The 27,401-nt window shown below is 42.9% G+C and overlaps 1 protein-coding gene across 1 annotated transcript in view; it reads left to right on the top strand.

Annotated features, from left to right (window-relative positions):
• The window catches only part of WDR70 (WD repeat domain 70), a 119,433-nt gene that overhangs the window by 15,181 nt on the left and 76,851 nt on the right, over positions 1–27,401 (top strand). The window contains exons 6-9 of the mRNA XM_080972700.1: positions 8,939–8,998; positions 10,792–10,925; positions 15,537–15,690; positions 16,813–16,889. Of these exons, the coding sequence (XP_080828826.1) occupies positions 8,939–8,998; positions 10,792–10,925; positions 15,537–15,690; positions 16,813–16,889 (425 nt within the window). The remainder of the gene's footprint in view (positions 1–8,938; positions 8,999–10,791; positions 10,926–15,536; positions 15,691–16,812; positions 16,890–27,401) is intronic.

Below are 27,401 nucleotides of genomic sequence, written 5' to 3' on the forward strand. Positions count from 1 at the left end.
CCACTCACATGTTTTGTTCTGTTCCTCCTCCACCGTGTCGCCTCATTAGGGTCTGAAAACAGTCCTGCCATTCCACTCAAGTCTGAATTCCAAATTCCCATCCCTTTCAAGCTTGTCACATATACAAGAAAGGACTGGATCATACTAAGCTTGGTCCATGCCTTCCCATAACTAAAGGAATCAAAGGACTTAATAGCAGGAATAAATTTAAAAAATTGTCCAGTAGCACCTTAGAGACCAACTAAGTTTGTTCTGGGTATAAGCTTTCGTGTGCATGCACATTTCTTCAGATACCAAGCTTATACCCAGAACAAATTTAGTTGGTCTCTAAGGTGCTGCTGGACATTTTATTTATTTAGTTTGACTGTGTCAGACCAACACGGCAACCTACCTGAATGTAATAGCAGGAAGTTTGCATTTGACCCTGATTCTCAGCTAATGTGGATCAAGTCCACCAGGGGTGCAAACAACTTGCAGCCTCTGAGAGGTAATAACCCTGTAAATGCAGAAGTGGGACCCTGAGTTAATGGGGGTTCCAGAGAGGGTCATATTCAGCTATGATAATTTGCCAAAATAACGCTTGCATGAGATGCTTGTTATGTACCGTAGGAGGAGGGCATCACTGGTGGGGTGTGGTAGTGATGGAAGGGAATGATTGGCACACCAGTGAGCAGTGTGGGCCCCAGACTAAGGGCTGGTATGTAGTGTTAAAACTAAAGATCAGTGTGCATGGAATATAAATACATTTGTTAATCCTGCATCTGCTACCCCTTATCTTTCATCGAAAGAACCAAGCCCATATCCAAACATTCACAGCTCTGGCAAGCTGGAGTTGTAATGGTGCTTGGTAATACAGTCCACAATGATCAAACTGAACCTGTGTCGTTGTTCTCATTGAAGTGGCATTTGCAGAGATGAGGAGCTCAGAATAAAACACCAGTATCACTTGACCTGTTCTTTGTGAAAAAGAGATGGCTTACGGTACAAGCACTGGGCTTGAAATACCGCACTTGGATAACCTAGAAATGATTTTACAGCATGCTGTACAGTGTTTGAAACTCCCATTGTTCTAGACATACTATGCAATAGAGAATTTTATTAGTGCGAGCCGTTTCTGAGCTCTGGGTGCAGTACTGTGCCTAAGATTTCAGATTAAAACAGCAGAGTGGAAGGAAAGGAGGACCTTTTTCTGCCTCCCCACTTCCAGCTACTCTCTGAAGACCGGAGAAGAGACCCTCTTAAGAATATTGCGGGGGGGGCGGGGAGCGAGCAGGGAAGGGGCTAGACCATGTGAAAAATGAGCATAATATTTTAGCTGCAGTTCGTTCATTTTCAGTTTTGTATTCTTGTTATAAGAAAAGCATGCATAGACATTCCATTGTTGCACCCATAACCTAGGTTTAAGGTGCCATTTAGCTCCTAGCTTTCATATCTCAGTTTCTAAGACTGATGCTGTATAGAAGTTCTGGCAGAAGAGTCTGTGTTTGTGTGTGCATGAATAAGTGAGACAGAAAGGTAGGAATGGGCTGCTTTAAGGCCATTATTGTATGATTCAGTACAGGGCAAGAGTAGGGAACCTGCGGCTATCCAAATGTTGGTGGGCCATTGTCCATGCTGGCTGAGACTGTTGGAGGCTGGGATCCAACAGCAGCTGGAGTGGGACAGGACCTCCAGCCTTGGCTCCAATATCAGATTTTTAACAAATAATGTGAACTTACAGGTGAAACTCAGAAAATTAGAATATTGTGGAATGCTTCTATTCATTCCACACATGCTTCTACTTCTACTTCTCAGATGTCCAGTATTGGTCTATTTGCAATCCTTGTTTTGCTGATTTCATTTAATATTCTAATTTTCTGAGATTGTTAATTTGGGGGTTTCATCAGCTGTACACCATGCTCATCACATTTATAACAAATAAAAGTTTGACATATCTCGCTTTGCATGTCATGAGTCTATCTCATATATTAGTTTCACCTTTTAAGTTGAATTACTGAAATAAATGAACTTTCCCACAATATTCTAATTTTCCAAGTTTCACCTGTATGTAGCATAGTGGTTAAGCCGACGCTCACATAATTGAGACTGAGCTACTTTGAATATAGAGGGACATATTTCTGAGTGCACAGGATTGGGCTTCACAAAACTGAACCGAACCAGGAAGTTTCTGATTCAAATATTACCCTATTTGTTAATTAGTTAAGCAAAGTACAAAACACTTCTCCCTCTCCCATGTGCAACATGAGGATAATGGTTACCTAACTTTACAAGGCTGTTGTCAGGATCGCTGAGATGATGTTTCTGAGTAGTTTTAGAGCAGGGATGGGAAACTTGTGGTCCTCCAGATGTTGGACTACAGTTGCTGTCATCACTGACCATTGGCCATGCTGATTAGAGTTGGAGTTGAACAATGTCTGGAAAGTCACAAGTTCCCCATTGGTGCTTTAAACACTCTTAAGTGCTATAAATGTAAAGTAGGCTATCCGGATATGGGAAAAGTGGGGTATTGGAGGAATAAACAAATAACAGAAATAACAGAATAATTATGTTTATGGCATAACTAATATAACTAATTACTTAAAAAGGTAAAGGACCCCTGACAGTTAAGTCCAGTCGCGAACGACTCTGGGGTTGCGACGCTCATCTCGCTTTACTGGCTGAGGGAGCCGGCGTACAGCTTCTGGGTCATGTGGCCAACATGACTAAGCCGCTTCTGGCGAAACCAGAGCAGCGCACAGAAACGCTGTTTACCCTCCCACCAGAGCGATACTTATTTATCTACTAGCACTTTGACCTGCTAAACTAATTACTTACCTACATATTAAAATATAGCAATATTTGAACAGCAGTTATTCTCAATTAATTTTGCTCCACTCAGAGAGATACCGGTTGTTTAAAAATGTTTAAGAAAAACTGCAAATTCCACAGGGCAAATGAAATTTATAAAATGAAATTATGGATTTCCATAATGCAAATGGGCAGAAATCATTTGGTGTCAACCCCTGTAACATCACTGATGGAAATAAATGAGAATCTGGAACCTCAGGCCTGAGGGTCTAAGGCATCTCTGTCTGGCCCTCTGCACTTTTCCCGGACCACACCGTTTCCCTTCTAGTCCTGCTTTTCATCCTTGAGTGTTTTTGCATGGCTGGAATGTGTCCTTGAACTCTGATAATTCTGCTTGCTTCTTGGGTGCAGGATGGAGAGGGGTGTGTGCTTTCTATCGGCCCATATGGGACCAGCATGGGTGACCGGGCCTGGCAAATATTTAATATTCCTACCTTCATGGCTGTGATTTGTGGGTTGGCCACTTAATTTTATTTTGATTTTACTGTGATTTTGAGCTGTGTTTTAATCAATTGTTTGATTTTGTGTTTTTAATGTATTATATATTTGGTGTTAACCTCCTTGAGCCCGGCCTTGGCCGGGGAGGGCGGGATATAAATAAAATTTATTGTTGTTGTTGTTATTATTATTATTATCATTATTATTATGTGTGGAAGCTAGCTTACTGTACAAAGGTAATGTTGAAATGTGTTGCCTTCTCCACTTTTGCATGTCCCCACACCCAGTAGATTAGCCAGAAGGGAATGGTTTCCCATCCCTGTACGAGAGGATTGCAGCCTTAAAGAGTTTTTTTGTGTGAAGCTTGGGCCCCGCAGGTCTATAACAATATTTCCCTTCTATACAGACAATGCTGGTCATCTAGCCATTTATTTTGTCATATCCTATTACATAGAAATGTGCTGTTATACGGCTGTTCGTAATGTGGGTTAAATATTAATGTTTTGAAGGCAATTTATGGGTGGCATGGGAGAATTACTAATCAAAACAGTAATAGGATTGGAACCAGCTGTGCATGCTCCACATGAAATTGCCCTTCCTTCCTTCCTTCCTTCCTGCAGTATGTCAGGCATTTTTCCAAGGGTTTAAAAATACCTGAGAGAGGTTTTGTGAATTTGCCATTGAAATCTTTCCACTTAGCTCTGATATCTTACTTGATGAACTGAAATGTATTTCTGTCGCTAGTTTCTGTCAGGGCTGGAATGCGTAATTGGGTAGATTAATTAGAAACCTTTTGAGGTTTTTTGGGGTTTTTTTAAAGGTGTCCCAGATAAACCATTGAGCAGAATTTTACAATACTGAACCTGTATGCATGTAGTGCCACGCTAAACCATGGTTTTGCATGAACAAGTGAATGTGTGGATTCCCAGAGCAAAGAATGCTATGCTCCTTCCCCAGTCCTGCTGCTGTTGCCATACTACCCGAGGCTAAGGCATAGTTTGGCTTAGGGTTGTGTCTGAACCCAGGCTTTTGGTTTGTCTCCTCCGACAAACCACCAGTGGTAAACCAAGAACAAACTCTGATTACAGCTCATAGATTGCCCGGAGCAAAACAAGTCACCAAAAGCCCTTGGGCGCATGTACTTTCCCCTTCCTTCCATTACTGTTACCCTCTGTTTGTGAGAATTAGTCCATTGCCATTCAGGCTAACTTACTTCTATCTGATAAAAGTGTGTGAATCGCTCCCTTTTAATTTGCGGAAATAGCTTACAGATAACCTTTGGTCTGTTTCTTGTTTAGCATATAGGAGGGAATCAGGAGCAGCAGTGGCCCCAAAGCAATAATTTCAGCTTGGTCTTTGACCACATCTTCCTTCCTACCTTTTGGTTTAGTTCAGGCATCCCCAAACTCAGCCCTCCAGATGTTTTGGGACTACAATTCCCATCATCCCTGACTACTGGTCCTGTTAGCTAGGGATGATGGGAGTTGTAGTCCCAAAACATCTGGAGGGCTGAGTTTGAGGATACCTGGTTTAGTTAATAGCTGTCTATCGCTATTGGCTTGCGGCTTATACTCTCCTAGCTCTAGGAATTCATATTAATGCCTCAGCAGTTTGCTCCTTCCCTTGCTCCTGTGCTTAAACACAGCTTAATTGTTTTGTTTTCCAGGCTTTGATCAGTTTTAGCAGGAAGTTCTATTTGTGATCATGCATCAGCTGTGTCTGATAAAGCGGAGAAGAATGGTTATTAGCCTTGGAATTATATAAAGCATTGATCACTGCAGTCCCGTAGTACAGACTGAAAGCATTTTAAATTAGATTTTATTTTTGATGTCCACCCCGAAACATAATTTAATATAAGTTAATGGGGTTAGCAAGAAATTAGGTGGTACAGTGCCAGTTATTTAGAATGGCAAACAAAAACAGTCTGGTTACGATTGCTGGTATGTTCAAACCTTGCCTCTGCGTCAGAGCCTTTTTGACTCCAGATGCCAGATCCTTATTAGAATCTAGACTTTTGGGCCAAATTTGACAGATGGGTACTGCTATTCAGCCCCAATCAACATCATATTAGGAAAATTATAAGTATGTTGCATGTGGGGTTGGATCATTTTCTGTTGGTGACTGGAAGTAGACACTTTCTTGGGCTTGTTCGCACATAGCAATAATGTATGTTCAGTTTGTTACATGAACAAGTTGGTGTGATCCTCTGGCTTATGCGATCCTATTCGTCTTCATGGGAATAAGAGATTGAAAGTATCTGTTCCTGGATTGTGGCAAACCATGATTTGAGGGTGTGTCCAAACTTCGAAAATGAGAGGTAGCCCCAACCATAGTTCAAATGAACAGTGGTATACAAATTTAATAAATAAAATAAACCATTCCAGGATATCAGGTTTCAGGATGGTAGATTATAGGTTAACATTAGTAGAGCATTGGTAACAGTAAGATCGCTTTGTAGAAGGTTATTAAGCAATGACTGGGCAGCCATATGTTAAGAGTTTTCTACCTCTGGATATTCTTCACTGAGCCTGGAATTCATGGATACATTTCCTCAGATATATTTCCTCAGTTAAAGCACAACAGCAAACCATGGTTTGTTACTATTCCAGAACAGTAAAAGACCCCTGGACAGTTAAGTCCACTCAAAGGCGACTATGGGGTTGCGGCGCTCATCTCGCTTTCAGGCCCAGGGAGCCGGCGTTTGTCCACAGACAGCTTTCCGGGTCATGTGGCCAGCATGACTAAACCGCTTCTGGCACAACGGAACACCGTGACAGAAACCAGAGAGCACGGAACGCTGTTTACCTTCCTGCCACAGCTGTACCCATTTATCTACTCGCACTGGTGTGCTTCCATACTGCTAGGTTGGCAGGAGCTGGGGCAGAGCAACGGGAGCTCACCCCGTTGCGGGGATTCAAACCACCAACCTTCTGATCAGCAAGCCCAAGAGGCTCAGTGGTTTAGACCACAGTGCCACCCACGTCCCTTTTTCAGGAACAGTAGCTTCAATAGTCTTGTGTGCCAGCCCAGGGCTCGTACTGACGCTGTAACAGTCAACTAAGGTAGATTGCTATGTCTGAACCAGACCACTAAAATGTGATAGATATTTGTAAACCCCCCAGTCCTTCATTGTATACATCTCTCTCTATATCTGGCATGTGAGGTGTATGATCAGTGAGATGTGACCTGGTTGTGGCTTCTGGTTGTGATTTCTGCCACTGTATTAGTTGGTTTGGCTAATATAGTCAGTGTGTCTCAATGTGCCCTCTGTTGGAATTCCACCAGAAGCATTGGACAAGAGTGGCTGATCTAACCCTTCTTTTAATAACTCAGTTGCTCGATGTTAAAGGCCAAGGCCACAGAGATGCTCATCTTTTCTACCAACTTGCAACCTATGATACTGTGTTTTGTTCCCTGCCCACAGTCCACCAGCATTCTGTGGCCACTAAGCATACGCAGTCCTCCTTGGGGTCCCTATTTCCAGGGTTTGATTTTTCAGTGAAGGTTTTTTGTTTTTTTTAACAACTTCTGCAAACCTTGGTGCTTCCTTGTGCCTCCTCATGTGGACAATGGAAATAGAAGGATCATGTGAAATTATAAGTGACCTCAATAGAGGTTCTTACCACAGTTAGTCAGGCTAATGGCAACACTCACTGGAATAGAGTACCTTCTGTCACAGAAGTCATCACTCGTTAAAATATACTACCTAAATGTTTTCCTTGGGATCACGATATATTCTCCTTTTGGATACATCTCAACTTGCAACTGAAATTCTGTTCATATATAGGCATTTTTTGGGTGGGCATGGAGATATTTATAGTATATTCTATAATTTAGGAACTTTGGAGGTACTAAAAGGGAACGGGTCACACTGTTTCTTCATAAATATTTGGCTGTTATTAAGAGATGTTTTGCCAAGCCATGTCCTGGGAGGTTGTTATCTTAATTTTTGTTTTGATTGAACAGTTTTGTTTAAAACTCCGGAATCCCTTGGACTGTGCAGCTAATGTTCTCTCTCTCCAGAATGTACTTCAGGCAACTTGCTCTTGGAATTCCAGGGATAAATTTGCATGTTTGGGGTTTTTTTTTATGACGTGCAGGTGGCAGTTGCAGATGTCGCTTGATATCTGTATGATGGGATTTGCTCCTTGGCACAGCTTAAAAGGTCTATTACTTGAGCTTCTTTGCTCCCTTTGGCTCCAGCCTCCTCACAGTGCCTTATACAAGTGTATGGAGCTATTGGCAAGCTAGTCAAAGGCACCTGTTTAGAGCTCATTCTTCTGTCATGTTTGCTTTCTGTACTTATTTATATAAAGTTTTATAACCCACCGTTCTTGCCCTGTCGTCTTTTCAAATCCTTGTGTGTTCTTATTTCCTGCCTCTTACTTTCCCCCGGGTTCACCTGGGCCTGCCTTCCCCATTATGGTGCCTTGCAGATGTTTCAGATTACAACTCCCATCAATTCCAGTCATGATCACGCTGGCTAGGGATGTTATAGTCCAAGATATCTGGAGGGCATCATGTTGGGGAAGGCTGACCTGAGTTTCCTCTGGCACTGTACTTTTTGAAGATTCTTATTGGTAGCCATCAGTTGGCAAGCAACCACAGCCATACAGTACAACTTCACATTAGTATACTGGGCGTATGCATGCGGGTGAACGAAGTGGTCTGCGCTGCTTTCAGGCTGGAGGTGGGCTCTCACATTTTTGAAGGCAAAAAAACATGAGCTGATTCTACGGTAAAGTCCAGTTTGCTGGTTAAATGTTGTTTTTGTTGTGGACATGGTTTGTTGTAATTGATTGTAAGACTGGCTTGCTGAGGGGTAGCACAAAGAATTAGGAGACAAGATGGAGGAGAAGAGAGAATTGAGAAAGCTTAGGTTCTGTTTGGATAAAAAGCACCAATCAGAAGATGTCGAAAGGTGTTTGGCTGGAAGAGCTTCTCAGTCTGGATTGGTGGGGAGTGAATAGGGGTTCTTTTTCAGTTAGGTGCCAGTGAGCTGTTTGTTCAGTTTGGATGGATTGGGCTGTTAGTGAAGGAAGTGGAGAGCTTTTATAAGGGACAGATATGAGAAAGGGCTGTATTTCACTAGCAACGGACTCCTGACTGAAGCAGTGGTGAAGTGTGTGAGGGGGCCACAGGGTCAGTTGCCCTGGGCGCAAAATGGATAGGGTGTCAACATTTCAACACCCCGGTGCTGCCTCGCTTCTGTTGCTGAGCTCCACTGAAAACAACTTCTCCATGCGAACCAGGAAGTGACCTCTCCAGACAACCAAACTTCTTTTCTTATCTCTCTCTCACACACATGTGCACAAACACTTATGTCGATCACAGGTAATTGCGACAATCCTGAAATAAAAGATCCACCTAAATCTGCACTCATCATTTATGAAGCTGGGAAAGGCAATCGTGCCTTTGAAAGGCATTGGAAATGTAGCTGAGGCTGCAAGCCGATTCCCATTTACCTGGGAGTAAGCCAATTGAGCTCATTGGATCTTACTTTTGAATAGATGTGTATAGGCGTACACTTTGGTATTCCATGAGAATTCGTATTCCCCCCCCAAAGTTCTGTAATGTGTTTTGTTCTTTATTGTGCAGAACACCTTTTATGTGTATACATAAATATTTTTCTTAACGGTATTATCCTCCTTAGGATCCTGTCAAGAAGATTCCTGACTCACATGAAATTACACTGCATCATGGGACAAAAACAGTAAGTGTCTTGGCATCTATGTTGTCCATCCATGTTGACCAGCTGACATAATTAATATTATTGTATTAATTAATTAATTTCCCCTCCCTTCATCAGGAGGTCCCAGAGCAGGTTAGAACAATTGAAAATTAGGTTACAGTCACAGGAATAGGGTGGGCCCTGAAAACACACTTCTCGGGAGTAAAGAGGTGTGTCTTTTGTACTCGCTGAAAGCTGTATAGTGAAGAAGTGAGACACACCTCTGTTGGAGAGGGAACTCTACAGGTAAAGATAAAGGACCCCTGGGTGGTTAAGTCCAGTCAAAGGCGACTATGGGGTGTGGCACTCATCTCGCTTTCAGGCTGAGGGAGCCGACGTTTGTCCACAGACAGCTTTCCGGGTCATGTAGCCAACATGACTAAACCGCTTCTGGCGCAATGGAACATCGTGACAGAAGCCAGAGCTCATGGAAACACTGTTTACCTTCCCGCCGCAGTGGTACCTATTTATCTACTCGCACTGGCATGCTTTTGAATTGCTAGGTTGGCAGGAGCTGGGACAGAGCAGTGGGAGCTCACCGCATCGCGGGGATTTGAACCGCCAACCTTCTGATCAGCAAGCCCAAGAGGCTCAGTGGTTTAGACCACAGCGCCACCCACGTCCCATGGAAACTCTACAACTTGGGATCTGGTCAGGCCTGGATGGGTGATGTGACTTCCTGGAGACCACATCTACATTGGCCTGGGTTCCATGATGAGTGAAAAAAAGATGGGATGTTAACTGAAGATAGAGGGATACTTTTTGTGAATAGTTCACACTGTGCTTGGTAGTCAAACCAAGTTTGCTGAGCCATTGGCTGCTAACCTCCCCACATACCCTGCTCCATGATTTGCTACCCAGGGGCAAGTTTTAAGGACCACTGTTTCCTTCAGCCGACTCTCCGACTCTCGTGTAAGGTCCATTTGCTGAGACTCCCATCTGTATCTCTTCAAACTAATGAATTTAAGCTGTTGATGACTGTGTTCCTGTGCAGCTGAGAAATATCAGAAAAGATTTCCCACGTTGATGATCCTTTCCAGAAACCTAATTAATTTTCCAGTTGCCTTGCCTGTAACAGGAGTGGTTTTCCCACTGAAACTGCAGGGATAAATTTTCTCCTGACAGTTTTGACATGTAGGTGAGCAGTGGAAAGTGTTACATAATCAACTGAGATACTATAAGTGTCATGTTTTCTGTACTTACAGTTTACAGCTGCTTCAGCTGTATACGCAGTGATTGTCTAATGTGGTTTTGTCATCTGTGGCACTCAGTATATAGTGCACTCCATTTGGAATCGTCTAATTTGCAATCCATTTTGTGTCACAAAAGGAAGAGGCAGGATGGTGCTGGCCTAAGGAGTATTGTAATATTAAAGCTGCCACATTCTTTTAGCAAATGAAAATAACAGGATAACTCAGACCAGAATTTTTTGTATTGTGTTCAATACTCTGCAGTACGTTAAGGGCAACTGAGTACAATCCCATCTTCTGCATTTATGGGGTGCTTTGCGGGGATCTTCAGAGGGCCCCAGTGAAGCTTTAATTCCTCCATCATGCAGGATTGAAACTATCAAAAATATGAATAAACCCCCCATTTCAGACATACATGAGTGCACACATGGGAGGAGAGAATGAATCATGCACATTTTCTAAAATGTGCAATTGATGCAAGCTTTCATATAGTTAAAATATTACATCAAAAGGCTTAAAGCTAAATGGATCTCTCCTTGGATGTTCAGGTAATGGTTTGTTTGATTTGTTTGCTTTGCTTTCTAGGTCTCTGCTTTAGGACTGGATCCCTCAGGTGCCCGTTTGATAACTGGAGGCTACGACTATGATGTTAGATTTTGGGATTTTGCTGGAATGGATGCATCTCTTCAAGCTTTTAGATCTTTGCAACCATGTGAATGGTACATCCTGATGTTTCTCTCTCCCAACTCCCTCCAAACTTACATCAGCAATGCTCCTGTCTTAGAACAACTTAATAGCAACGCTGTGTAGCAGTATTGAACAAACTGGTGCCCTTTTGATGTTGTTGGACTACAACTCCTATCTGCCTCGGGCAGCACAATGCAAAAATCTGAGGTGGTGCATCTTGTATTTGATCACTACTACTAGGTTGGTGGTAGAGTCTGGAACATCTTTTCAAAAATTACTTGTTGCAGTTCTCATAGCTGCCGAACTAAGTTTGAAGAAATGCTACCAGGGTGGATAAAAATAAATGAATTTTTTAAAAAAACTATATATTAAAAATGGATTATTTTAAATTTAATTCAGATTTTTGTATTTAAATCATTTTTTTTATTTAAATCAGATTTTTAAAATAAAATGCTTTTGGAGGAAAAATATTTCTAAAGATAGTTTTCTATTTAAGTTACATTATACTCCAAAGACTATTCATCAGGAAATAAGGATTTATTTTAAGTTTTTCATGTGTGCTAAAACTCAGTCTAAGTTTTTTTTCTTCAAATGTTTAACCACATCAGTTAAACATGGATACATATTGTCAGAGCTGCTTCCAGATCCTAGCTCACAGAGGATCACGCTAGCCAGCGATCATTAAATAAAAGTCTTTATTGAGTTACAGTTTCCATTCTCAAGCTGCTGCGTGCAACTCTACGTCTCATGGTTAGATCGGCGCAGCTCCATCTGAGTCTCCGCCCCTTGTACACCAACTTAATATCCTAGCCTTGCTCCACCTTTTCCGCCTGACTGTTCTTCTCTGGGTCCCTCTGCCCCCCGGGGTCTCTTCCTTCCGGGATTCCTCTGACGCTGACGCTGACCCCCCTGACTCTTCTCCCTCCTTTCGGCGGGCTTTAGGACCTGGCTCCCTTTCCGGGCTGCCTACTGCGCCACCTTCCTGTGCATTTGAACTTGGCACGCGCGCCCAACCTTCCACCTTCCGTCTGACCGTTTCTTCGCTCCCCGATGGAGGTGTGGCCACTCCTGACTCGTGCCCTCCCCCCTGTTGTGAGCTGCCAGCGCTTGATCCCTGGCGCCCTTCCTCTTCCCTGCTCTCTGGCGGTGACGCTGGTCCTGATTTCCAACTGCTCCCCTCTGAGTCCCCTCTGGCTCTATCTTCCTGGGGTGTCCCCCTAGGCTCCCCCCTTGCCCTGGCCACTGGTGCTCCTTTCTGTGAATCTTCTGATTCACTGGAAAGACTCGGAGATCTCGGGTCGTCGTCATCACTCATCTTTTCTTCTGCCTCCTCTCCCTCGCTCTCTGTTTCCTCCCTTGCCCTTGCCTCTGCTCCTGAACCCCTGACACATATGCTATAATGTTATTGTTTTAGTTAAATAAATTGTTTAAATTGTTGTTAAGGAAATGATTATTTTTCTCCTTCCAATAAAATACAGCAGAAAAGTTGTCCAAATATAAACAGATAACTTGTTAAACCTCACAATAATTTCATAATTATCTGTCTATGTATTTCCAATAGTATAACCAAATCAGTAATTTTTGATATAACTGTAAAAACTACTCTGAAAATTTATCATTCAAAAAATGAAACCTTCATCTGGTTGTAAATATTAAGATTATACCAGAAAGAATTAGTCTTTCTGTAAAAAAAAATGATTTAAATCAAGTCTTACTGACGAGTGATTTAAATCATGATTTAAATTGATTTGATTTAAATGAAATCCACCCTGAGTGCTACTAAACATTTCAGACACAGCTCTCCTTGGCGGAGTGCATATTGCCTCTCCTTTTACCCGAAGATCTGATATTATAAATCTTTACTGCTTTATTTACTTGTCAATTTAGAAATATATATATATAAAAAGGCCTAAGCTAAAAGAGTAAGCAAACGCACTGAATTTACTTGAGTATTTTTTTTTAAAAGTGAAATAATTATAACAGCAGTAGTTCTGATAAATCTGATGCAAGTTCATACCATGTGCTTTTCATTTGTGGGATCCTTTACATGGGCATTTAGAGGTTTTTCTATGGTCCAGCTAGTTAGGAGGATTCGTTCATAGGCCTGCAATTTTTTTTTTCCTTAAGGGAAAGCTTTTGGTTTTTGTGGTTCCCTCGGTAGCACAGGCTTGTATTTCATGCAAGGCATGGTTTGTTTGGGAAATAATCTTCAGGAGAGGAACGGTTGCTTCCTCATCCACTTTGCATCTGACACTGTACCGTACTTGTTACAAGGGATTTCCATTCTTCTATACTGGAGGTGAGGATGTCTGTATTCTTTTATACTAGGGCCACCATGCCCAATGGTCAGCAATAGCAAGAGTTGTCCAGCAACATCTGAAGGGCCACAAGATCTCTACCCCTATTTGGGGGCTTGCTTTCATCTTCTGCATAAGCTTCTGAATGAACACTTAAATATTTTTGGGCCAGTTGTGTGATGGAAGACCCTCTTTGGACTTAAGTAGTGGCTCTGTGGGTTAAACCACAGAGCCTAGGGCTTGCCGATTAGAAGGTCGGCGGTTCGAATCCCCGCGACGGGGTGAGCTCCCGTTCCTCGGTCCCTGCTCCTGCCAACCTGGCAGTTCGAAAGCACATCAAAGTGCAAGTAGATAAATAGGTACCGCTCCGGTGGGAAGGTAAACGGCATTTCCATGCGCTGCTCTAGTTCACCAGAAGCGGCTTAGTCATGCTGGCCACATGACCTGGAAGCTGTACGCCGGCTCCCTTGGCCAATAAAGCGAGATGAGCGCGCAACCACAGAGTTGGTCATGACTGGACCTAATGGTCAGGGGTCCCTTTACCTTTACTAGTGAAATAGTCCTCATGATACCAGAGCAGAGCCACATGTACTAGTATTGTAGTGGAGGAATGTGGATTGCCATCACTTTATTCTAGCAACATTTTCACACCAAATCCTCAAATTTCTTGTTGAACCAAAGAACACTTTGGTAGCATTGCAGGAGCGCCTTCCAAGAGGGGAAAGCTCAGTAAATGAATATGGCAATGTATGAGACCTTTAGGGCTTGCATTGTCTGTACTTAATGTCAACATTAAATCTTGATTTAATGGTTTTAAATTCGTCTGGCGGGTATAAGATGAGTAGCATCCTGCGCCAAAACTTGGCTAGTCCAGCTGACTTCATTCTACATTTTTCTTAAGTTTGGAAAACTGGTGAGGGGGTGGTGGAATTAAGCATGAAAATATATATTTTTATACATAGCTTTTTAAGGGGGGAAAGGGTTTTAAAAAACTCACAACTTGCAAGCATTTAACTTGCGCAATCACAGGTTTATGCACTTGGCAGCCAACTGGCTGTGATCACACAAATTAAATTTACGCAAGGTGGAGAGTGGCTCCCATCAGCCCAAGCCAATGTGGCCAATAGTTAAGGGGAAAAAGGGGGTTGTGGTTCAAAACATCTGACTGTCAGTGGATCCCCAACATCTCTAGGTGTAGTCATCCTCAGGCCTAGCAGGGACGCAACCTGGGACTTTTTGCATACAAAGCATGGGCTCTGCCATTGAGATCTGGCCTTCATCTTGTTGGATCACTGTTGGGAAGTTCTTTTTTAATTATGCTTGTTAGGAGCAAGTCCAAGATAAAACAATTTTGATTTCAGTTAGTTGGCCTAGAATAGTGACTTCCATTCTTGAATCAATTGGCACAAAGGGTGGTACACGGCACAAATGAACTTCCCCTCCCTCCCCCCCCAAAAAAATCTGTTCTGGGTTTCCCCTCAGATTTTGGCAGGGGCACAGGAAGAGGAGAGGGGAGAGTTAAGTTGCGCTGAGCAAGCAGAAATCCTTGTGCTAGCAGAACTACTTTATTGGATACTGCCCCAAATGTCAGCCTGCAATTCTGGGAAGAAGAAATGTATATATTTTGTGACATGAATTGAGGATTAGTAATGTGATAGCGACGTACATAATATGTAATTTGACATCTGTTGGTAGAGGAGCCTAAACAAATGGTTATTGAGATTGCAGGTTAGCTTTTTAATATGGTTTTGGGTCTCACAGCTTATGATGCATTTGCTGTTGTTTGTCCCTTTGAATTGCTGTTGTGTTAATTTGGGGTCCAGTCTTGTCTACATGCAGGTGGGTTAAGCTAGGGAGTGAATTAACTGTCCACAGGGATATGCAACTAGGTTTCCATCATCCTGTGGGCTTCACTAAACAGCAGATGTCTATTAACATGACTCTAATTGTGTGTGTTAGTTGCATTGCATAGATTTATATTGTTATTGGCTGAAATCCAGGGATTCACACGTGTACTAGAGTGTCCAGTCCCACTGGAAGCTCGTTTGAGTTTAGAAAGGAAACTTCTTTCCTTCAAAGTATTCAACTTGAAAGAAGTTTGGGGAACTTTGGTGCTGGGAGCTTCCACAGGAAACATTCATTGGATTACGGTCAGGGTAGCTACATTCAAGTAGCTAGATCTTACCATTTATGATCCAGGTTTTTTTGTTAGTGGGTTGCTTTCAAATGAAGTACTATTTCCTAGTATTACTTCGTTTTATGTTTTCTAAAACGAGCACAGCCCTCCAGTGCTCTGACACAGTGTAAACGTAATGCTGTTTGAAACGTCATCCCTTAATTTTTCAGCCACCAGATCAAGTCTCTGCAGTACAGCAGCACAGGGGATGTCATTCTTGTTGTTGCGGGCAACTCCCAAGCCAAAGTCCTTGACAGAGATGGCTTCCCTGTAATGGAGTGTGTAAAAGGAGACCAGTACATCGTAGACATGGCAAACACCAAGGTAAGCAAAAGAATGCTTAACTTGAGCAGTGTGACTTTCCATACCATTTCCCTCTTCTCAGCGGAGACTAAGGAAATGCTTCTTGCTCGTCTGAATGAAGGATAGTGAGGAACTTGCAGGAGCATGTAAAAACCATTCTGCTGGGCACGTTTGTTGCTCCACTCACTATTGCCTTTGACCCCTCCCACCACTGGCATGCAGCCCCTAGAAGGGAGTGAGGCCTCTGGGGTGAAAAAGTGTCCCTGCTCCTGCATTAAAAGGAACCAGCTTAATATAGATTAGTTACACAGTCCTGGCACGTTTGCCAGGAAATACAGTGGTACCTCACGTTAAGAACTTGATTCGTTCTGGAGGTCCGTTCTTAACCTGAAACTGTTCTTAACCTGAAGCACCACTTTAGCTAATGGGGCCTTCTGCTGCCACGCTGCCACCATGCGATTTCTGTTCTTATCCTGAGGTAAAGTTCTTAACCCGAGGTAATATTTCTGGGTTAGCGGAGTCTGGAACCTGAAGCGTCTGTAACCCGAGCTACCACTGTAATCAAACAACTGCAAAAGAGTGTGAAAAGGGCAAAAACAGCCTGAGAAGAGCAGGAAAACTGCAAAAATGGCGTGAAAAGAGTGGGAAAATGGCTAGCAATCCCAGGAGGCTTTGCACCAACCTTTGAGACCTGTGGAGAGTTGAAGTTTGAGGAAGGAGGTTTGGAGGCAATTGGAGGGTCTTACAGGCTTTTTAGATGGTGTTCCCCACTATACACGATTTCACGTATACACGTGGCACCCAGGAACGTAACCCCCATGTTAACAGGGAGACACCTGTATAGTTGTAGTGATTTATATATACTACTACTAGTAGTAGTGCTTTATATAGATGTTGAAATGGAATAAGCAGAGATGAAAGAAGGTACAGCTTGGGGCAGAAAAGTTGACAACTCTTAAATGTAAAATACCTGTGTATTGTAGCTTTGATGTGGGCTGTTGATGAAACAGTTTGCAGAACACATCATTGTATTTAATAATGAGGGTACCTGGTACTTGCCAACTGAAATGTCAAGAAAGGAAGGCAACAAAAATAATTCTCCCTGGAGTTTTAATATGCACACCTTTGCTTCCCTTTTTCTAGGGACACACAGCGATGCTGAATTCAGGATGTTGGCATCCCAAAATAAAGGAGGAATTTTTGACATGTTCCAATGATGGGTGAGTGTTGCTGCCAGACTTTGCTTTCTCTTTTGGCTTTCTATTTCTGTGCTGGATTCCTCCCACTCAGTCATTCACTAGGCAGAATTTATTATAGAGGTCAAGGATTAACTAGACCTGGTTTCTAAGCTGCATTATCAGTATTTGTACTCTGAAGCCGTCTTAAAAATTCCTCATAGATTGTAGCCCATAACTTATAAAGTGCAGCTCAGACATTGCATCAAGGCAAGGTTCGAGTTTAGAAGTTTTTAATATTTAATGCTGTATTGTTTTTAACACTTGATTGGAAGCCGCCCAGAGGGGCTGGGGAAACTCAGCCAGATGGGCGGGGCATAAATAATAAATTATTATTATTATTATTAGAAATGCGTAGGCCAAGCCTGGTTTCTCTGCTTTGTTTCTCCACCCACTTAGCCCTTGCTTCTGTGATGTAGGAGCTCATGGGAGCAGTGTGAGAGCCGTAAGTTAAAACCATGGTTTATCATTTCAAAACCATGGTTTATTGATTCCAACCATTAGTCCAAATCATAGTTTGAAAATCCTGCTTTCTGAAGTGCTCTTCAGTTGTTCACCTCACCCCTCTGTTCTCTGTTGCCTATTCCCAACACTTTCCTTTTGGTGTGTGTGTGTGTGTGTGTGTGTGTGTGTGTGTGTGAATGAATGAATGTCAATTGAAGTAGAGAAGGTTTCCTGTTGTAGGCATTCAGCTTCCAATGCATGGAGGGTGGTTGTGCAAAGGAGAGGTACCTGCATGTCCCTGTTTTCCTCCTCACTCGAGGAGCATAAAACCCGAAGAGGGTTGGATTCTGGTTTGCCAACTAAATACAATGCTAAAATAATATTTAAGCTCATTTTAACCATGTTTTGCAGTTATGTCTGGAGAGAATTCGGGGTGTGTGTGTTTTTAAAGATGGTTTCCCCAACCTGGAGCCCCATATTAGCTCCAATATACACATGGAACTCCCCTGTTCTCAAGGGCTTCGTTTAGCTTCAGTGGTGTGTACCACTACTAGTGTGCAAAAGGATGCTCTGTCCATTAAAATGAAGGAGGCAGCCCTGTGTCCAGGAATCACTATTTCTGAAAAGCTAAATACCTAAAATACAGTGATGGAAAAGTTTGAGGTGACTGTTATAAGTCAATAACAAAACTGAGTGTGTTTGGAGTACCTCTTCTTTTAAAATTCAGATATCAAGAGCATCTGCTGTGCCCTGGTAGCGCAAGGATATCCACTTGCACAACAGGACTTCTCCCCCCATTCCTCCTATCTATGCATGTCCCACACCATCCCCAGGTCTGCTCCAGAGGGTTGAGGGAACCCCTAGAACCGATTTAATGGGCTCATAGGAGGAGGAGAGGTGGAGAACATTGTATTGCTCTAGGAGAAGTCCTTGTTCTGACAGAATGAAAGACTTAGCACTACGTTGGATTCCACCCAAAAAAAATTCAGTTCCAAGCACAGAAAGTGAGGGGAAAGTTTAACATCTCAATAGCTGCTAAGATTAGATCTTATAACTTCTGTCTCTTAGGATTACAAGTAGTAAAGTATTTTTCTATTCTGTCACTTTTTTAAAAGTGGACATTTTTCTTAGCAGGACTGCTCTTGACAGTGAAAAATAAGAAATTGTATAGTCCAGACTTTCCTGTTTTCTCCGTATAAGCATGTCTTTAGCAGTTATACCAAATATGGGTTCAGGGAACGCTTAATGTTGAAACTGCTATCCTGATAAAGTGACTAAAATACATGGGAGCAGTGATATAAATGGATGTATAATTATGTTTCCAAAGACACTAAATTGCATTACTTAATAAGAAAGGTATTTGAAACTATTCTCTGCTAGCAGCAAGTGTCTCTTGTGCCAAGAATCGGGACTTAAGGTGCAAAAATGTAAAATCATAACAGACCTTTTATAGATTAACAGTAGTCATTTGTCATAGTGACAGAGCTACTTTCCGTACTAATTGGAGTGAAATGTTCTTGCTCAGAAATTAGCTGTGCCCTATGCAGGGATCTGTCCAAGCACTGCTGGAAGAAACAGTATACTGAAGGGGGGGGTGTTGGTTTTTTTTTGCCAAGGAGGCATGTTGCCATGTCTTCTAAGCTGCAAATGATCTGATACTTAGTCAAAATAATATGAGAATTGGGAAACAATAGGATTGGATGCAAAGACTTTGTTAGGAGTGCGGAAACTTAGGATTCATCCCATGGGTTCTAGCCAATGGGCGTCCTTCCATAATGGCTTCAGTGGAGCCTTCTGCAAGTGAAAGAGCCAGTCCCCTTCCTCCTGCAATCCCCTCTAACACCTCTGACACTGTTCTGTGTAGGGTTCTCAAACTCTGGAGCAGATTTTTTTTGGGGGGGCGGAGGTACCCGAAAATTGCCTTGGCTCCTATTCCACTGACAGAAGCCTCCACCTGATCAAAAAAACTTTCAGTTGGCAAGACACTGGTTGGATAGAAACTATCGTTCTTAGTCAAATCTTCAAATATCTAAAGGGCTTCCACGTTTAAGATGGAGCAAGCTTGTTTTCTCCTGCTTTGGAGGGTAGGAACAAACCGATGGATCCAAGTTTCAAGGAGATTCCAACTAAAGATCAGGAAGAACTTTCTGACAGTAAGAGCTGTTCAGCTGTGGAACGGACTCCCTCAGAAGGTGGTGGACTCTCCTTCCTTGGAGAGTTTTTAAGCAGAGGTTGGATGGCCATCTGTCATGGATGCTTTAGTTGAGTTTCCTCCATTGCAGAGGGTTGGACTAGATGACTCTCTTCCAACTCTACAATTCTATCATTTTACTTGTTGACATTTATATGGAAGGTATAATCAACAGCAGAAAGAGCATTAAGGCTGCAGTTTATAAAAGGTCTTGGGTCAAAGGTTACAGAGTGTGGCTATTTCTGAAGCTGGTCTGCCCAAGACTTAGCATGTAAGCTGTATACATGGTGCAGCATCTCTCTGGTTCCCACAGTGCTGTGCTTTCATTGCAGTTATATCTTCATATGGGACAAAGTAGAATAATCAAGTTCTGAATGTGTGTTCTTGTGTGTGTTTGTATAGATAGATAGCTAATAGCTAAACTTACTCTTTGTCATTCGCTCAGTCCTTTGCAGAGGGCTGCAAGGTTCCTTATTAAAATGATGTGATTTGGTCGCCTGCAACTTGCAGTTACTTTGGCTCCCTACTTCTCCATTTTCACCACTGCCTGAATCTGTGGCCTGGTCTGCACAGCACATTCAGCCAAGCTATGGCTCACCAGTACCACAGAGAAATGCTTGCAGCTGCTTCGATCTTTCCTGGGACTGTTTACTCCTGCACCACACTGAACCTAAGCATGAGCCGTAGCCAAGAAATACTTCAGCAGGTCATGCAAACCAGATCAATGTAAAAAACAAAACAATGTTTTCCCCTTTTGAGTTTTTGTTTATGGATAAACCTAGTTTCATATCCTTGTTATTAATGCAGTTACTGCAGTTTGAACAGCATTGTCTGTACCTGCATGCTATACCTGCAAGGGCAAATTAACCTTACTATATATTCATAGTGTATTATTCCTTTAGCCCAGAGCTGAGGATTTGCCTTTGCAGACAATTTTCACACCAGCTGCTGCAGCCCTAGCCCTGGAAGTGGTGTAGAATTGATTGATAACAAATTGGACTTCCCTTTTTCATCTGGGTATTTCATAATATTCCAACTGAGTATTGCATATTATTTTTTGATTAATTCATACGGGATGAGGTACTATATACCTTCCATTTTGTGTGTCAATTATGTGTAAGTTTCTTTACCATTGAAGCCTATATGAGGAGTGTTATTTCATATGCTGGCTACTGGGTGGTGCTCAAGCATTAAAAATCAGTTCTCACTTTTCCCAGGGAACTAGTCTCAACACAGCAAAGGCTTCTGGTTTCCATCGGCCACAGGAATCGAAATCTCAGAGTTGTTCCCAAAGTCTCTATTTTTCTTGGCAGTCTGTTCTCAGAGGGGCTAATGGAAACAAATGCCTACTTACAATGTTCCTTGAGTTAATGCGGTTACTGTTCCAGCAAATTAGGCTTCATTATTATTATTATAACCTATAATCTATGGGATGTGGCTTTTGTTTTGAAGGACACAATCAATTTTATCTTGTTTTCAGAAATATAACTACAGCTAATGTTTAATAAGGCAACAGAAAACAAACAGGAACTGGCTAGCATTTGGGTCACATATATCAAATAGTCTTGGAGCAGGCAGGTGTGTGTGCATAGATGCACACAAAAAACCACATACACACCTACAGTATCTATGTTGCGTTGTGATGGCTATGTAGTTAAAGCTGGACTGCTGACAAACAATTTGGGGTTATGCTGAGTGACAGCATAATGTTGAATGATGGTTAGAGAGAGAGAGAACCTGGATGAGAGTTGGAATGGAGTATTCTAGAAATGGGTAGGGCTAATTGGCTGAAACTTCAACAGGAGTACTCCCTCCCCACTGCAATATGAATTAGTACCTCTGATAGTACCTCGGGTAGTAAAGGTAAAGGGACCCCTGGCCATTAGGTCCAGTCGCGGACGACTCTGGGGTTGCGGCGCTCAGCTCGCTTTATTGGCCGAGGGAGCTGGCGTACAGCTTCCGGGTCATGTGGCCAGCATGACTAACCCGCTTCTGGTGAACCAGAGCAGCGCACGGAAACGCTGTTTACCTTCCCGCCAGATACCTATTTATCTACTTGCACTTTGACGTGCTTTTGAACTGCTAGGTTGGCAGGAGCAGGGACCGAGCAACGGGAGCTCACCCCGTCGCGGGGATTCGAACTGCCGACCTTCTGATCGGCAAGTTCTAGGCTCTGTGGTTTAACCCATAGCGCCACCCGCGTCCCTTCAAGCAGGGTAAATGTGTGCATATTGTTTGGAAACGGAAGTTATTAAGGTCCATATTCCCTAAGCTTTTCTCTTGCCATTATTTTAAATTGGCAGCCATTTCAGATGAGCAGAAAATTCATCCATATGGCAAAGACCCATACTCTCTCACTAAAACAGCGGAAGGGGAAACTTAACAAGTGAAGGGGTGTTGTGTGTGTTTGTTGTCAGCATTTATAGCGCTTTGTGCAATGTCCAAATTACGTTGTCTGCTGTCCTTGCCTGTAAGGAGTTGTAGTCCCTGTATTGCAGATAGAGAGAATGGCTCACAGAGAACAGCTTGTCTAAGGCCACCTGTCTGGTAGAGGTGAGATTCAACTGGGAGAATTTCAAATTTGTAGCTCAAACTGCTGATTGCTATGCTGCACCCTACTTTTTTCTAAGGGGCGTACATAGAATTTCCCAGTTACCTCCCATCTAGGTAGCTTGTAGCATCAGGCACCCTTAGCTTCAGCAGCAGAACTGAACCATGGGCCAAGACTTGAGCAGCTTCTTGTGGTCTTCATATATTGTAATAAAACTAGTGGGTGGTGCCTTGTGGAAGGTATGGGGCACCTTGGGCCTAGAAGACAAATACAACCCTCTGGGGTCTCTGTATCGCTCTTGGGCCTCTTCCCAGGTTATGCCTCTCGCTCCCCTGGCTGCCTCTCTCACTGGTCCTGCTTCCCACCCCAAGTAGTTTAGACAGGCTGGTATGTGACCTTGAACTCTGACAGTGCCTCCTACTTGTCCGGATGGAGGATGGAGAGGGGTGTGTGTAGAAACAAGCCTACTGTACAATGGTAAAATGGCCATTCGTTGCTCCACCCGCCACCAGCATGTGGCCCTTGGAAAGTTGCCCAGAAAGGAATGTGTCTGAAAAAGATTCCCCAGTCTTGCATTGTGGCCCAGCATCTACTGCCACTGTAACAAACACAGCACAGACACAACATCTCTATATAATGGTGCTATATTGCACTACCAAAACAATGATGCAGCCTAACTGTTGCTGTGCCATAAACTTTTGTACCTATCCAGTTACTTCTCTTCCAGGTTCCCAATCAGGATCAGATGATCCCAGGATCAAGTGATCCTAGGCCATCAAACAATCCCAGACAGAAGCTGATGTGTTCTAAAACTTGTGCTCATATGCTTGAATTGCAAGACTAACATGGTTGAGAAGGAAATGGTGAAGCGTCCCTGGAACAGACCTGTTTTGTTTTTGTTTTGACATTTAAGGGTTAGAATTGAGAGATGTAGCAACTAGTTAAAAGGGGGGGGGGGAATAAATCTGGGTCCAAGCACAGCTGTTGCAGTGCACACGTGTCAGTCACTTTTGAACTTGGTTTAATCCCACCTGCTTTTGCTCTAGCGGTAATAGTACGCTTATTCTGTGCTGTATTAAATTAAAATGCAACATCAGCTCATTTCTTCTTTTTAACATAGACTATTGTTTTTCTGTTGGACATCAGCAAGCGTGGACAACAAAACCTTCTGCACATAGCATAGGTTAGTTTCTCACATTACCAGCTGAGGGCCCCCCAGTGTTGTAAATGATTGCTGATGAACTTCAACATGCCCAGAATAAAACAGCACCTGTTTAAATATTGAAAGTTAACCAGATGCTGGTTCTGAGAGTTGCTTGGTGGTGGCTGGGGAGAACCTTCAGTACCTTTCTGTCTGTAAGTTTTTAATCGATGGCCACCCAAGTTCTTAGTAATAAATCAGATACTTTGATGCATAGCTCTTTTACTCACCATTGATTTTGTCCTTGTAAGCATTTCAGATAATGACTTTCCTAGCTAACAATGGCTTTAATACCCAAAAGTTGTGCTGCCGTAAAATCTCTGACAAAGTCGGACTTCAGCACGTTAATATTTATAGCTCTTCCAGCATGTAATCATCCCTGAAGTCCTTCCACTGTTTTCTGGACTGGGCCAGTGAAGATCTGCACAGGATCTTGCAGCTGGGCCAGCAAATATCTCACCAACTATAGCAGGGGTGAGAAACCTCTGGCCCTCCAGATATTGCTGGACTACACTCCCATCATCCTCTGACCACCAACCATGCTACCTGAGGCTACCATCACAGGTTCCTCATCTCTAAATCTGAGAACTGGAATGTAAATGTAGCAGGTTTTAGCCAGAATGAATTGTTTTTGTTTGTTTTATTTACCTTATCATCAGAATTAAAACGATTTTCTTCAGTGGTTTGCAAACTACCTTGTGTAGTAGCATAAGGACTCCTATAACAGCAAAATGGACATCGTTATGATCAGAACGCTGCTATGATTCCTCAAAATTTTCACAAAAGGTGCCTATCACCAGCTTGCTAGTCAGAGTTATAGGAAATAATAGCAGCTTACAAATGTATGCACAGTAAGCAGTTGTTTTATTAAGTGGGAAAGTGTTTATAGGTGCTACCTGTTTTTCACAGGAAAAGTTGGCTTCTATTTATATGGAAAAATATTTCTAGATGTTTCTGCGGGGCGTTGATTTTGTGCATGTTGAAAATCCTCGTATATTTGAAATGTTTAATGTGATTTGGCCTATTTTCGTTTCCAGACATGACATCAAGCTCCTCAGTGAGGAGAATACGCTCATGTCCCCAGCACATCCAATCATGGAAAGTGTGGAATTTTCCAAACTTTGTGTGTGAGGTTCTATTTAGGACTGCACCAGTAATGAATGTGTGTTTCTTGGGAATTGGTAAACATCTTTAAGTGCTGCTATTTGAAACACAGCAATAAACAAAATAATTTATAGAGTTCTAAAAGTCCCAGGCTTTCATGTAAAAACAAAATTGGAATATGAGATGAATCATCAGGGGTTTTTCGATTTTTATCTGGCTTTTTTCTTACCACACATGGGATGTCTATTTTTGTGAATAAGCAAGATGGAGCTGAGTGATATTAAATTCCCACACAGCAGGTGTTCTATGTCCCTAGCCTCTCTCTCCTTGCCCCCACCCCCTCTTTCAGAAATGGAATTGCAGCCAACCTTGAAATTTAGCAGTCTTGAGTTTTGTGATTTGTCATCGGAGCCAGTAGTGTGGTTTATCTTGCAGCTGGTTTATTGTAAGAAAGTTCCTTTACCGGATCTCGCTCTTTCCATCTCTTAGCTACCCAACTTAACACTTGGACTTCTTTTTTTAATAGCATTCCTTGAAAATGTTTATCTCCAACTTCCGAGGACTGTCTCAATAATGGCATCTGGAACTAGGGTTTTCATATATGTGTGTGTATGTATTTTAATTTAATTTAATACATTTGTTAGTAAAGGTAAATGTACCCCTGACCATTAGGTCCAGTCGCAGATGACTCTGGGGTTGCGGCGCTCATCTCACTCTGTAGGCCGAGGGAGCCGACGTTTGTCCGCAGAAAGCTTCCAGGTCGTGTGGCCAGCATGACTAAGCTGCTTCTGCCGAAACCAGAGCACCCGGAAGCCGTTTACCTTCCCGCCGGAGCGGTACCTATTTATCTACTTGCACTTGACATGCTTTCGAACTGCTAGGTGGGCAGGAGCAGGGACCGAACAACGGGAGCTCACCCCATCGCTGGGATTCGAACCACTGACCTTCTGATCGCCAAGCCCTAGGCTCTGTGGTTTAGACCACAGCGCCACCCACATCCCTTATGTGTGGTATACATGGCTGTAAATTAATTAATCAGTTAATTAATTGCCCTAACTGAAATTCTAGAATGTTGGCCTCTAGGCTCTGTGGTTTAGACCACAGTGCCACCCGGGTCCCTCTAGTACATTTGTTACCTCTCAAGGAATTATGGGGTATACACATGCTCCCCTGTACCCTTCCATGTTACCTCACAACTCTCCTGTGAGATAGACAAGAACTGTATCTCCAGGTGAAGGGAGCAGGTTTAGTCCCCGTTTGCTTTCTTCCATACCAACGACCAATTTCATAGAAAGCTACCTTATACCAGATCAAATTACTTGCTCTTCTCCTGGTTGTCATTCATATCTGAAGTAAAGAGAAGTAAAGCACTGTATTCGGGTACAGTTCTGCTTTTGCTGCAAAACTCATTCTGTACCCGTGGCAGTGAGTTTCTTGACTGCCTCTGGCAAGGATCCATCAAAAGATACAGTGGAAGTGATGTGCACTGCAACCCCCAGGGGCTCTTTGCAGTGTACAAACTCCTCCCACCACAAACTTAGGAAAGTGCTGCAGCTCAATTTTAGATAATAGGATTTGTGTGTGGAATGTCCAGACTTCCCATAAATAGGCAACAGGGGATGTGAAATACCTCTTTCAGAAAACCTGGAGAGCTACTTGTTTTCAGGATAGACAACACTGGGATAAATGTATAAAGCATCTAGAATCATAGAATTGTAGAGTTGGAAGGGACGCGAGGGTCATCTAGTCCAGCCCCCTCCAAAGCAGGAATCTCATCTAAAGCATCCTTGACAGATGGCCATCCAACCTCTGCTTAAAAACCTCCAAGGATGGAGAGTCCACCAACTTCTGGGGGAGTCAACAGCTCTCATTGTCAGAAAGTTCTTCCGGAAGTTTAGTCAGAATCTCATTTCTTGTAACTTGAATCCATTGGTTCAGGGCCTACCCTCCGGAGTTGGAGAAAACAAGCTTGCTCCATCTTTCATGTGACAGCCTTTTAGATATTTGAAGATGGCCACCATATCTCTCCTCAGTTCCCTCTTTTCCAGGCTAAACATACCCAACTCCCTCAACCGTTCCTCATAAGGCTTAGTTTCCAGACCCTTGAGCATCTTGGTTGCCCTCCTCTGCACACATTCCAGATTGTCAATGACTTGGTATATGGCAACTTCCTATGTTTGCGACTTTTGACCTATCATAGAAATGGACATTTTGCTAGCATTTGAGCCAGTGGACACTGGTCTCTTGGGGTGTATGGGGCACTGCCCCACAAACCTCAGTCTCCCTTCCATTAACCCTCACCTGCCAGGTTTACAGTCATTTCAGCAGATGGTACTGCCTGTCACCTTGTGCCTCTTAGGTCTCAGTGTCACCCCTTGTGCAGCCCAGGAGGGAGGAGAACAAGGACAAAACTTGGATGAGTTGCCTCTGACGCTCATTGACTCTGTCTCTGTCCGTTGGCTCTGACTTCATTTACCCTGCCTTCCACCCTACCAATTCCTGTGGGCACAATCCACCACTGCTTTGAGTAAGGATGCTCTTTTCTGAGTGTCCCCTCAATCTGAAGTTTAGAGGGTGGCCTCAAGAGAGGGCCTTTTTAGTGCCATCCCCTTCCAAGTTGCCCTTAGGAAACTGCCTGACGTCCACTTTGTTGACTTCTCAGTGCCGTTCTAAGACATTTTTGTCACCCTCGTTATTTTAGTCCCTCTGGTATGGTTATTGGTTCAGTTCCATCAGTTGCTGGTTGTTTTTAGCTCCTTCCAATATCATTGTGCTGGTGTTTTTGTATTTGGGTTTTATGCTGAGTTGGGTTAATTGTGCATTGTAGCATGGTTAAATTACACTTTATTTCTTAAATGCCTAAATTGTTAATTTGATGAGGCATTTAACACGTATAAGTTTCAAACAGATACATGATCCTAAAGTGAAAACCTCCAGTGCATCTTCATTGAAAACAAAATCCATTTTGCTTCACTCATTGTGGTCAGGTGTCTAAAATCAGTCCAC

Source organism: Podarcis pityusensis, assembly GCF_964106645.2.
Source record: "Podarcis pityusensis genome assembly, chromosome: 11".
NCBI lineage: Eukaryota > Metazoa > Chordata > Lepidosauria > Squamata > Lacertidae > Podarcis > Podarcis pityusensis.